At 36.3% G+C, this 12,557-nt stretch overlaps 1 protein-coding gene across 3 annotated transcripts in view; it reads left to right on the top strand.

Moving 5' to 3' along the window:
* Positions 1–6,199: 6,199 nt before the first annotated feature.
* The window catches only part of LOC129718788 (uncharacterized), a 99,904-nt gene continuing 93,546 nt past the window's right edge, over positions 6,200–12,557 (top strand). Inside the window, exons 1-2 of one of the 3 annotated variants that reach the window (XM_055669869.1) lie at positions 6,200–6,365; positions 11,796–12,016. In XM_055669869.1, coding sequence (XP_055525844.1) covers positions 11,804–12,016 — 213 coding nt within the window. In that variant the 5' untranslated portion in view covers positions 6,200–6,365; positions 11,796–11,803. Of the gene's footprint in view, positions 6,366–8,533; positions 8,553–11,795; positions 12,017–12,557 lie in introns of those variants that run through there. The other 2 variants (XM_055669870.1, XR_008727043.1) reach the window with 2 other exon arrangements.

The raw sequence follows: 12,557 nt of genomic DNA on the forward strand, positions 1-12,557 counted from the left end.
ACAGCTGGTCTTCCTGAACAAGGCGCATCTTTTACATAAAAATCACCGGAACGAAATTTGGCAAATCACTTCTGGCATTGGCGTTCTGTTAAGTAGTCTGCACCGTACTTTTCGCACATTTTTTTATGTTTCTGAATTGCGTTCTTCCCTTTCCTGCAATAGAACAATAGAACATACCGATATTCCTCACTTTTCTGTTCCATCTTTCATCCACTGTTGTATTATCACTACTGAATCGATTCAGTTATTCGTATTTTGGTAGAGATAATTGAAGTGTCTACTATCGAATGGTATTTAGGTTAGATGGTTGGAGTGAAGACAATTGGTTGAAAATACAAGTGTTGGAATCTTTTGTTCAACCCAACATTTTTAGTATACATTTTTTCTGTAAAAAAATGGTCTTTCAAAATGAATGCCCCCCTCCCCCCAAGAATGCTACGTCATTTAAGTATGGTCCCTTTCGAAATCTGTGTTTCGACAATAAAAATCTGTGAAAATTTGTGACCAGAGAAAAAAATCTGTGATCATATCTGCGATATGAATATTTGTTTGAAAACAAAACAAGATTAATTTAAATGCTGAATATAATTTGATAGTTTGTTAATGAGTCATTCTCTAAATATTCTAGGTTCGACGTTGTATTGACATTAAATTTTCCTCCACTCGATTGAATTAACTAATTAGCTTTCAAAATTGCATTGGAACAGTTAACTTGTTCTTCAACGAAGTTTTGTTCAGGTTAACCAATAAAATGTAATGTTTATATATTTGAAAATTGCTGCGCACTTGTGCGAGCTTTTTAATGGATATCGTTGAGCGAGAGTTAATAAAGCTACAGATTTCATGCATTTCTAAGCGATTTACTATCAAACAAAATTTAGATTCCGAAAACATCAAGAGTAACACTTGTGCAATTTTTTTCCATTGGTCAAAAAAGTGAGACTCTCACTACTGTAAGTAAAGCCTTACCAGAAGTGTGATTACCGTGCTGGATCGAATCCCGTACAGTATCGAAATCCGTACACCTTGATGTTTTTCGTCAGTTTTAAGCATTATAAAAATGAAAATTCATATCATAGTTAGATGCACAAACATGTAACTATCATATGAATTTTCATTTTTATAATGCTTGAAACTGACGAAAAACATCAAGGTGTACGGATTTCGATACTGTACGGGTTTCGATCTAGCACGGTAAGTTTAAATTTAAATATGAAGACTTTTTTCGAGGAGACAAAACTGTTGAGCCTTAACGTTTGCATTAGTAACATGCACAAAAAATCGGGTTTTCATGGATTGACCTTTACACACACTAACGAAACAACCCAGCATCAATCATAGTAACCCATGAGTCAGCAAAAAAAAATAAGCTCGAACTCTAACCGTGAAATTACTTCATTCAGAAGTGAGCGCGTTTGAAGAAAGCTGCCCCGCCGCATCAGAAACAGATATCGTGCGATACTTTGTGGACGCTGGATACTTCCACTTCGGCATCTACAATATCAACGCAACGAAAGAAAACCTGGTTCCAAACGGCCGATGATCCTGAGCGATAAAAAGCTCCAAAGGATGCTGAAGAGGAAGACCGAGGGAAAAGTGGCCCCATCGCTGCGTGCGCTTGATCGGGAGGTTGAAGCCACCGGCCAAACAGTGAAAATTACCTGGCGAACAAGCATGGCAACGACTGGCCGGGCACTTTGTATTTTACTTACTCCACGAAAGAAGTGAGCACCGAGGTGAAGTTCCAAGTTTCCCAGGAAGGTGCTGCTGTGGCTGACAATCAGCCAGAAGGGGATGTCCGAGCCACTCTTCTTTCGATCCGGACTGGCCGTGATCGAGGAAATTTATAGTAAGAAGTGCCTGCCGGAAGTTGCGTCGTAAGTAAGGGCGAAAATGCGGTGTACCTACTAGATCTGCGGCGGCCCACTACTCAAAGCAATCGTTGGAGAAGTAGAGCGTCCCCCAGCTACATCCCATCGAGAGTTTCTTGGGAAAACTGAAGCGAAAGATCTACTCCTACAATTTTGTCGCGAAAATTGGTAAATAAATCGAAGAAAGAACTCAAAAATGAAAACAAATTTCCGTCCGCCACAGCGATTGTTCTGGTTAACTACCGGAAGGTCAGTGGTGGGCACCGCTAACCGAAAATTTAGCGACGCTAATCGCTAAGCCGCTAACCGGAAATTTTAGCTCGATAATCGCTAAACCGCAGACAGACGTCCAAGCTGAGTTCCAAACTTGTGTAAAGTTTTTTGTAGTAGCAATCCGTAACCAGATAGCGCTACCGGTACAGTCAGCCTCGTACACCAGCGAAAAAAAATGTACTGTAGCGATAAGGTCACCAGGCGGCGCTAGTGTACAAGTGATTTATAACACAATTTACTTTGAAAATTTACACGGAAATTTTGATCAATGTTGTTCTTGCGTGGACGTCTGTCTGTGGCTAAACGCTAAACGCTAAACCCACATTGGCGGAACTTTCGCTAATCGATAATCGCTAACTTTTCAATATGTAAATAGTCACATCGCTATATTTATTGCTTGTGTTTTGTAAGATTTGGACAACTTTGATCTTTTTTGGTAAAACAAACGTAAACAATTACTTTTTAAAGCTATTTACAATAAGAGGTTAACGAAACGGTATTCATACTTGATTTTGTAAAAACAAGAATGACAAAAGTTATTAAGCTTGCATTAAAAAGGATACTCTTAGGAATGTTTTCATAAAAATTCAATTATTATCTGAATCGAAAAAGTAGAACCAAAGTTGTCTGAATTTCAAGCGCATTGCAATTTACGAAAGTTCTTGGTGTGCCGAAAATTCAATCTAGACCTTGAGCTTGTTCTTCAAAATGCTCATGGGGCTTGTACGATAACTGGAACTCCATTCTAGGGTAAATGACTGACAGAAGTAACTTTTCGCAGTAAAGGATGTTCATCTTTCGAAGCAATTTACGATTAGGGGAGCTCTGTAGCCGCAAGGTTGCAGAGTCCGCTTTGGTAAGCGGGTGGTCGTGGGTTCGAATCTTAGTAGAATCAGGCCATTTGCTTGTCAAAGGACTTTAAGCATAGGTTTATTCTCAGGCTCCCCACCACGTACCCTTCCTTCAATCTGGATTCTACAGTACCCCTGTTGACTCTCCTCCTAATAAAAATAAGTTCCTATTATAATAAAACTGGTGTGAGTAACATATGAAAGTTCTCTCCAGGGAATTGTAACTAGGCGATATTGTTAGGATGGACAGAGGCTCGGTATAGTAGAGCAGTAAGCTTGAAACGGAAAGGTAATAATTACACAAAAGCACTGATATGAATGATAAGCGTATCACTTGCTTCAATAGTGTTACTGATAATATGAAGTGCGGAGTACAGAAAACACCTGGGCAATATCACAATAGATCTAAGCTCTGGGCGCAGTGATAAGTCCACACAGGTAAAAAAAAGCAATTTACGTACGCCATCAGCAATTCACAGTTTTCCTAAATATTTCTATTGTCGCTTCTCTACAAAATTTAGCGAATTAGCGATTAGCGTTTCGAAGGCCAAAATTTTAGCGACGCTAACAGTTTCGCTAACCAGCTCAAAAATAGGCGAAATCGCTAAACCGCTAACTGAATTTTAGCCACAGAGAACAGACGTTCATCTTCTTTTCAAAAGATGTGTAAAAACTTGCAACCGTCATTTACCACTAAGTGGTAATGCTCCCGCTATGTGGCGCTTTTGTCACTTACAAACCAAGCACTAATTTCGATAAAATATCGATACAGCGATATTTATGCAGTGCAACTAGGGCACCATAAGACAGATGTCGTTTGTGTTTTAACGCATTTTGATTCAAATTTTTACACACGATTTTCAAATTTCTTTATATGAACATGAATGTCTGTTCTCTGTGTTTTAGCGTCGCTAATTAGCGATTAGCGAATTAGCGGAATGGTGCCCACCACTGCGGAAGGTCACCCATGAACCTTCCTTATTCCTTACTACCCACTCGGGGAAACAGTGTGACGCCTGCCCTGGCCATTATTTTGCTTTAAAACTGGATATTATCAGGACTATGCTGTCGTTGTCAAATCTCATACCCAACATCTCAACGGTCCGCGGTTCTCCCTACAGATATGAAAAAAGTCCAGCAAAAATTCTTTTTAACTTGAAATGGTTGCAGGTATAACTCTTCACTCTCACATTAGAAAGAAATAGCATGATGCCATTCCCTTGGATATTATAGTATTTATTAGAAATACTCAGAGGGAGAGATATACGAAGAGAATGTTGGGAGCCAAACGAACATGTCAAAATCTGTGCCAAACGAACAAGAAAGAAACCGCATTGAAAGGCATTGCAATTAGGTACAAAAAAGGTTATATTCATTTTGACACGTTTTTCATGTTCTTTTGCTAAACAAGGATTTGAGAATGCTTCAAAATTGCTTTATCACAATGATTTTCAACTGGTGGTTCGAGGACCTATTGTATGGTCAACAATACAATGATCAACTATGGTGAAAGTATATAAAATTAAACATAAACATAAAATTTAAAACCTTCACGGTTTTTGTGGTGCACCTTATTGTTCCCCAGGACTTCCAACGTCACAATCAGTTATACGAGTCGAATGAAAAAATTAGTCAACGTTGCGCTTTGAGAAGAGATCTGGCACCTCTGACATGCAAAACATAGTTGCCAAACAGGCGGTTTTTTTCATCGCTTATCTTTCTCTCTGCGTATCTCTAGTATTTATAGCTATGCAAGCGCTAGCTACATGTCGAACGGAGCTTTCATTTATATATTTAATTTATTTACCTTTATCTTTATCAAATACAACCGGCACAGATAACAGACGTCCAAGCTAATTTTGCTTCATGTGTGAAAAGACGCAACGGTGCGCTATACGCAGTATGGTGGCGCTATGAACCCTTAGTAGTCAATGATTCGATTAAATCGATAGTTTTCCAGCTCTAATCGATATTATTGCAATAAAAAGAATGGCCCATTTTAATGTAGAAATTTTGAGCAGTCGTAATTTGTACATAATCAACAATTTTATTAAATCCCAGTCTATATTTGCGATAAATTTGTTTGTTTTAGTGTTGATATGAAAAAAAAATACACAAACTTCACAAAAACAGTGTTATATCGTTGGAAAAACAGCGACTCTATAATCTGTGAGAATTTTCACGCGTCTGGCAGCTTTGACTATAATCTAGCGCTGCCATCACTAAAGTGGTTAAAAACAAGTTGCAGAAAGATGTCGTTAGCATTCCAAACGAGTAAGAATTTGAAATCTTACACGCGATTTCTGGAGCTTTTTGTTCTAGCTTGGTTATCTGTTATCTGTGCAAGTATATGGCGATTCGACGCAAAACCTAAAACGACCGTGCGACTTCTGTATTTGAACTTTACAACTTGGAAAATGATGATAGATTCAAGTTTTAGTCAAGGCTAATATACACAGAAGATTGTATTTCATGCGATATTTGCGTAAAATGGATGTTCTTGACATCAATAACAATGCAGCTGGTTAAAATCTTCAGCAGCATCTAGTAAACTGATTACTGTCAAGAAAATACATATGAAATAGGAAGTATATGAGATCCAATTTCGTTTTTAATTTGAGGTTATGTTTTTACAGGAGATGGCAAGTATATAACGTATTGGAATAGCATTTTCTTAGGTTAAGTCTACCGTCTAGTGATTTTCTTTTAATATTTAAAGTTTCCTACTACGTAAACTAGTGATAATAACTGAAATAGAATCTTGATATGTGAACTGTAATAGACTCTTGATATGTGAGATACTACCTACAAATCATCATCAACATTTTCACTGCAGCGCCAACTGTCAGTCGAACAATCATCCCAATCGCCTGTAGCGTACTCCGAAATTGAAAATATATTCCTCTCATTTTCTCAATGGAAATGGCTAGAAGCCAGGGATACCAGATGTGCAGATTTATCAATGGAATGCGGTTTTCAGAGTTCATCTGCAAATTTTTATCGATTCTCAAATTTTTGCATTTTTTTCATGTCTTATGTAGATTTTCGTCAGAGTTTTCTTGTATTTGCGCAAACTCTCTCAAAATGAATGCAGATTTTTCGAACTACGAATAGGTTGTTTTCAGATTTCAAGATTTTTCGAGCAGTTGCAAACAATTTTCATAACCATCTGGCATCTCTGTTAAAACTATCAGTAAGCCGAGGAAATCTCTTCACATTAGATCTATACATAACCAAGTCTGCGTTTATTTGTGTTCGACATCGATTTTACAGTGGTTATAGATATCGAAGCAAGATCGATAAAAGTGTTAAGTGAAATTGTAATCTAAAAATCGATTTGTTTTATTTACGATTTACAAAATATAGCACGGTAAGATAGCATATAGCAAGCGATGGTACAGTTATATTATCAGTCTTGATGAATGCAGCGAAAAGGGTTAAGTGAGAAGCGCTGTGGATTTTACTCTAATCGAATCACGATATCAGAGTGTCGACTCTAATGTTAATATTGAGGTTTAAATCCTGGTTTCTTGTTTCTTACAAAATTACTAATAACCAAAAAACAGTAACAGGTTTCTAATTTTTTTAAAAAGTTACGTTTTTATCACTTTTGCCGTAATTTTCAGACCTTCGTCAAGCTGTACGTGGATTCGCTCTTGAATACGTATCAGTTTTAGGTCGAAAAGCGGCTTGCTTGTAAGCAAAATAATTAGGCAGTCAAAATGGATTCACCAAAATCTGCCTACGTACAAGAACGGGTTGATTCAATTCATAACTTCCTGGTTTCGTAATGTATCGTAATGATCGTAATGTTAAAAAAAACTTGAAGTAAATAACCTTATTTTAGGCGTTTTACGAATAAGATAAATGCCACATTATATGCCAGGGAACATGCACGTATTTTTTGTTTAACCATTGAAACAATGCTTCACTCCGAAGATTGTTTATTCATTATAATTAGTTGTGAAACCGATACGAGAAACAAGTTAATTTGGTAGCTTCACTACGAATTGTAACCCAGTTCTGTATCTTACAATTATAGTCCGTATATTCCCCAATTCGCTCCAATGAAACTGGGTAAACAACGCGTGAAAAAAGGAGCGAAATACTTCTACCAGAGATGCCAGAAATTTCCGACGCTTAAAAAATGTGCTTGAAAATATTCAGGAGTTCAAAAAAATAACACAAACACAGACTTCTCACATGTTGAGAAAGCCCACATGTAACGCAAATGGAACAAGAACCTATAGAAACTACATAAAAAGCTATAATTTTAAAATCTATAAAGATTCGCTACTGCAGACCAATTTGAACAATTTTATTCACATCTTTTTACGAAGAGTCAATAATAACAATAATAAATAATTTCCATGCATATTACCGAAAAAAAATTATACATTTTTTATTTAACAAAATACAAGATTGATTTTAAAATAGAAATTAGATTGAAGTTATTCTCAAACATTTTTGTTTCAAACTGCCAGAGATGCCAGATGTTTTTGAAAAATATCTGGAACTGCTCGAAAAACCGGAAAATTCTGCTCGAAACCTGGAAAAAAATTGCTCGTGATTCAAAAAAACTTCGCTCGCGTAGGCAAAAGTCTGCACACATTTTGAGAAAGTCTGCGCAAATGTAAGGAGACTCTGACAAAAAACTGCAGAAACTATGTAAAATCTGCAAATACGAATTAATAAAAATCTGCGCACGGACTCTAAAAATCTGCGTTTTGCAGACAAATCTGCACATCTGGAAACCCTGCAAACTGCCATCATTTCTTCGTCTGTCCCTCTAGAGATGCCAGATGTTTTTGAAAAATGTCTGCAACAGGTCGAAAAACCGGAAAAATCTGCTCGAAATCTGAAAAAAAATATTCGTGATTCGAAAAAAATTCCTTTGCGTAGGCAAAAATCTGCACACATTTTGAGAAAGTCTGTGCAAATATAAGGAGACTCTGACAAAAATCTGCAGAAACTACTGAAAATCTGCGAAATAATAATAATCGGACGGATAAGATGGACTTTAACCCCTTAATGCACATGACGTTAAAAAATCATCTAAAAACATAAAATCTTTGTTTATCAGGTTTACTGCTCTAAAACTAACCAATATGCATAAACAAATTGGAAGATTTACTTTTTAATGTGCAAATATTACGATGTTGTTTTTAAACAACACTGTGACTTTATCGCAAAATAAAGTCGAAAAAATTTCTTTTGTTAACAGTAACTTTAAAATTGACCTTTTGTTAGTATAATTACTGATAATTCAGACATTTTCACTAACCACTAACCTTATTTTAAAATTTGTTTTCAAAGACAGTCAGCACCAGTTGGGAATCTCGCCATTTTTTTTTCGTTTCCGAGATTTTGACAGCAAAAATAAAAACAAAACATTCAAATACAGCACTTCCAGCTGTTATGTTTTCTTCTTTAGAGTCTAGAGAACTGTTCTAGTGAATTATATTTCTAAAAAATACAAAAATACGTATATTTTAAAAAGTTTTTAGTAGTGTTGTTTTAAAAGAACATTGCGCATTCAAGGGTTAAAATGCTGCAGGTAGGACCGTTGTTCACGAGGAATATCTTTCAGCTGCGTAAATATTGCTCCTTTTTCATAATACCATCAATGAACACCAATTCCCCGGCACCGGGGAACTACCATTGGCCCTGACACAAGTAAAAGAGATTTTTAAGGCTGTTTGCACCTACGCGAGTTCTCATACGCAATTGTCAATTTATGTGTGAAAACAAAAGCGAAAATATTCCCTTCCTTCACTTTCGCATGTAAAAAACAAACCAATATCAACAGAGTCGTCAGGGCCAATACAGCCGCAGACCGTGACTGATCCACCAAGAAAAAACGTGCAGCTCAGTACCCGGTTTTCGTAACACCGACACCACAGACTAACAGACATAACACTTCGAACAAATTTTCAATAAAATCATCGTCCGGATGATTCCAGTACTTTACGTTAGTAACACTAGCACCATCTGCTGCCATGTTCGCGCTGCGTCATGTATTTGGACATCAGCGCCAGCGTTACTGCATTTGTCAAATGGGAAACCACAAAATATGTTTGAGACTGCATGACAGCGCCCCAGACGGCGTTATCGCGTGATGACTGTTATTCGATTGGAAATTTGAAATGATCGTTTTTCGTGGCGATGGAGCTAGGTTCCAGTGTTACATCTGTTAGTCTTAGCCGACACCATTCCATATGATTTAAAAACATTGAACTAGCTCTCGTCGGCTTTTCACGATAAACACGAGCACTATGTTGGGCTTTATTCAACACTCTGCGCACCGTTCTGGAATGAACACCTTTTCCACTAAATTATAATATCTCTCCACGCACTTTTGACGAAGATGTTTTTGGTTTTTTCTTAGTTATTTGTATTCTTGGCATACCAATACTCCTAGCTATTTCGAAAACTGTTTATTCAATTTGAACGAATTGCCTTTCCCGCCCATTTTTTTCTCCTGAATGAAAGTTATACGAGAACAACTAATTCTTATTACAAGTAAATAAAAGATAATGAAATGTGCCAGTTTCATTCATCCACCGTTCCTAGATCTTTTGGGTTTGAGGAACGAACATTTTTCAACGTGATGAGAACTTATGTCCTGTTCCCAGAGATTTACAGACCTCAGACGCGCCTATGCTATTGCATTGGGTTTGTATGTGATATTTTTGGCTCCGTTTTTATTTCGAACCTACGGTGGTCCCGTAATGTTACATATTACTTTTGGGTCTATCGTCCAATTAGTTTACACTCGTCTATAAGCAAACTTTTTGAAAGAATGATTCTTTATAGAATGATGACACACATCAATGAAAATTCAATTTTTGCAAATGAGCAGTTTTGATTTCGCCATGGGAATTCGACTACTCATCAGTTACTTAGAGTAACTAATATGATTCGTATTAATAAATCTGAAGGTTATTCCACTGGAGCTGCTCTTCTAGACATAGAAAAGCATTCGACAGTGTTTGGCATAAAGGTTTGATAGCTAAAATGTCCAATTTCCGTTTTCCTCTTCACATCACAAAAATGATACAAAGTTACTTGACTGACCGCACTCTTCAGGTTAACTATTTGAATAGTAAATCTGATAGATTGCCTGTTAGAGCTGGTGTACCTCAAGGAAGTATCTTGGGCCCAGTCTTATATTATATTTTTACTTCTGGTCTTTCTGATTTACCACCAGGATGTGAGAAATCTCTGTCTTGTGACGATACAAGCATTTCCGTAAAAGGAAAAAGCCTTCGTGTCATATGCAGTAGGCTGCAAAAAAGTCTAGATATATTTTCTTCTTATTTGTAGAAAAGGGAGGATTTCACCTAATGCATCAAAAACACAATTAATCATTGCTCCCCATAAACCAAGAGTTTCTTTTCTCAAATACACCAATAATCATGTTGTTAAGATGAACGATGCAATCTTAAATTGGTCTGACCAAATTGAATATTTAGGGCTAATTTATGATAAAAATCTTACCTTCAAGGAGAACATTGAGAATGTCCAAACCAAGTGCAATAAATATATAAAATGTTTGTATCCTCTTATCAACAGAAATTCTAGACTTTGTCTCAAAAATAAACTGTTAATTTACAAACAAATATTTAGACCAGCAATGTTATATGCGGTCCCCATCTGGACAAGTTGTTGTACAACCAGAAAGAAGATGCTTCAAAGGATTCAGAACAAACTTCTGGAAATGATATTGAAGTGTCCTCGCTGGTTTAGTACGAATGAACTACACAGGCTTACTAATGTGGAAACATTAGAAAATATGTCAAACCAAATTATCAATAAGTTCCAACAAAAATCGTTGCAATCCTCATTTACAACGATTAGCTTTTTTTTCTCTTGGCAAGTAGGTTTACAATTTCCCTACAATTATATTCACTTAACTGCGGAAGCAATTACAATCTTTTAATGAAACAAAGCTTAAAATATATGTAAAAGTGTTGATATGTCACCGTTTGTGACAGAACACTCAAAAAAAATTCCTGAATAAATATTAGTAAATAATTGATTCATCACAAAACATCCACCCTGCGATTTCTGTGCAACATTTGTGCGAATCGTAAAGACACAATGATTGTACAAGACTTCAACTTTTGCATGTACGTAGATACAGTACATTTAACAGGATCTACTACACATGCACCACTAAGTTTAAATTCAGCAAAATTTCTTTCAATTCATTTCCAACATAAAACGGAATAGCAACTGAATTAGAAATGAGTCATTTCAAGAATACACAATTGAAACCATTTTTTTTTATTTTCAGATTGATTCAAAACTTATACTTCTCGTACTATCATAAGATAGGAGGTTTTGAACCCATTTGTAACAATGTTTTGAAATGTTTGTGGATTTCAATGTGAATCGCGTTTTATGACTGTATTTCATTCTTATGTCTAAGAAAAATAATGTTTCGTGTTAATCCCAATACCGTGCCAACATCCCTCAATCGTGTCAATAGATAATAACCAGCTCAATAAATTGCTTAGACTAAAGAAGTTAAGGCAATCATGGCGATTTGTAATGGACATTGAGAGTTCACAGTGAATATGTCAAAAAAAATTGAATTGAAAAAATTTGGGAGTTTTTCAGCATATTTCGGATGCAGTTCTGATGCTGTTACAAGAAGAATTGATAAGATTCAACATGGTGTTACTTTTATCTAGCCAAATAAGTGTTTTTTATTTTCAGTAATTATTTTCTATTCCACTTTTATTAAGATTATGATATTTGTGTGATCCGAGGTAAGAGAATTTTTCCATTTAAGGGTTTAAAATGGCACCGCGCAGCAACATTTGGATGTATTTTGATAAAGGTCATTTCACGGGTGCGTGTAAGCATTGTGGAAAAATTGTTAAAACCGCTGGTAATACAATGAATATGTGGAATCATCTGCAAAGACGTCATCCAAAAGAATATGCACATGCTCGAGGAATGCCAAAAACCGCCGAAATCGATGGATCTGATCCTTTGTCCGTAGTTGAAGAGGTGAGTAAATGATATTTATTTATTTTATACCTGCTTAGTAGGAGGGTAGTATTTAAGACACGACCGCATGACGTTGACCTACGGTATTTTCATATTCCATTAAAACAAATAGTAGAGGGAATTGCAACTCCAGTATTTGCTGCAATTTTATCTAAGTGCATTTCTGAACGCTGAGACGTTAAAACGTTATAAATAATAATATATACTAGAAGCACAGACTAACAGACGTAACACTGGAACCTAGCTCCATCGCCATAGAAAACGATCATTTCAAAATTTCAATCGAATAACAGTCATCGCGCAAAAAAGTCGTCTGGGGCGCTGTCATGCAATCTCATACACATTTTGTAGTTTCCCATCTGACAAATGCAGTAACGCTGGCGCTGATGTCAAAATACATGACGCAGCGCGAACACGACAGCAAATGGTGCTAGTGTTACTAACGTAAAGTACTGGAATCAATCAAATGATGATTTTATTGAAAATTTGTTCGATGTGTTATGTCTGTTAGTCTGTGCTAGAAGAATGGATCTCTCTTATT

The sequence above is a fragment of the Wyeomyia smithii genome, chromosome 1 (genome assembly GCF_029784165.1).
Source record: "Wyeomyia smithii strain HCP4-BCI-WySm-NY-G18 chromosome 1, ASM2978416v1, whole genome shotgun sequence".
In the NCBI taxonomy this organism is placed as follows: domain Eukaryota; kingdom Metazoa; phylum Arthropoda; class Insecta; order Diptera; family Culicidae; genus Wyeomyia; species Wyeomyia smithii.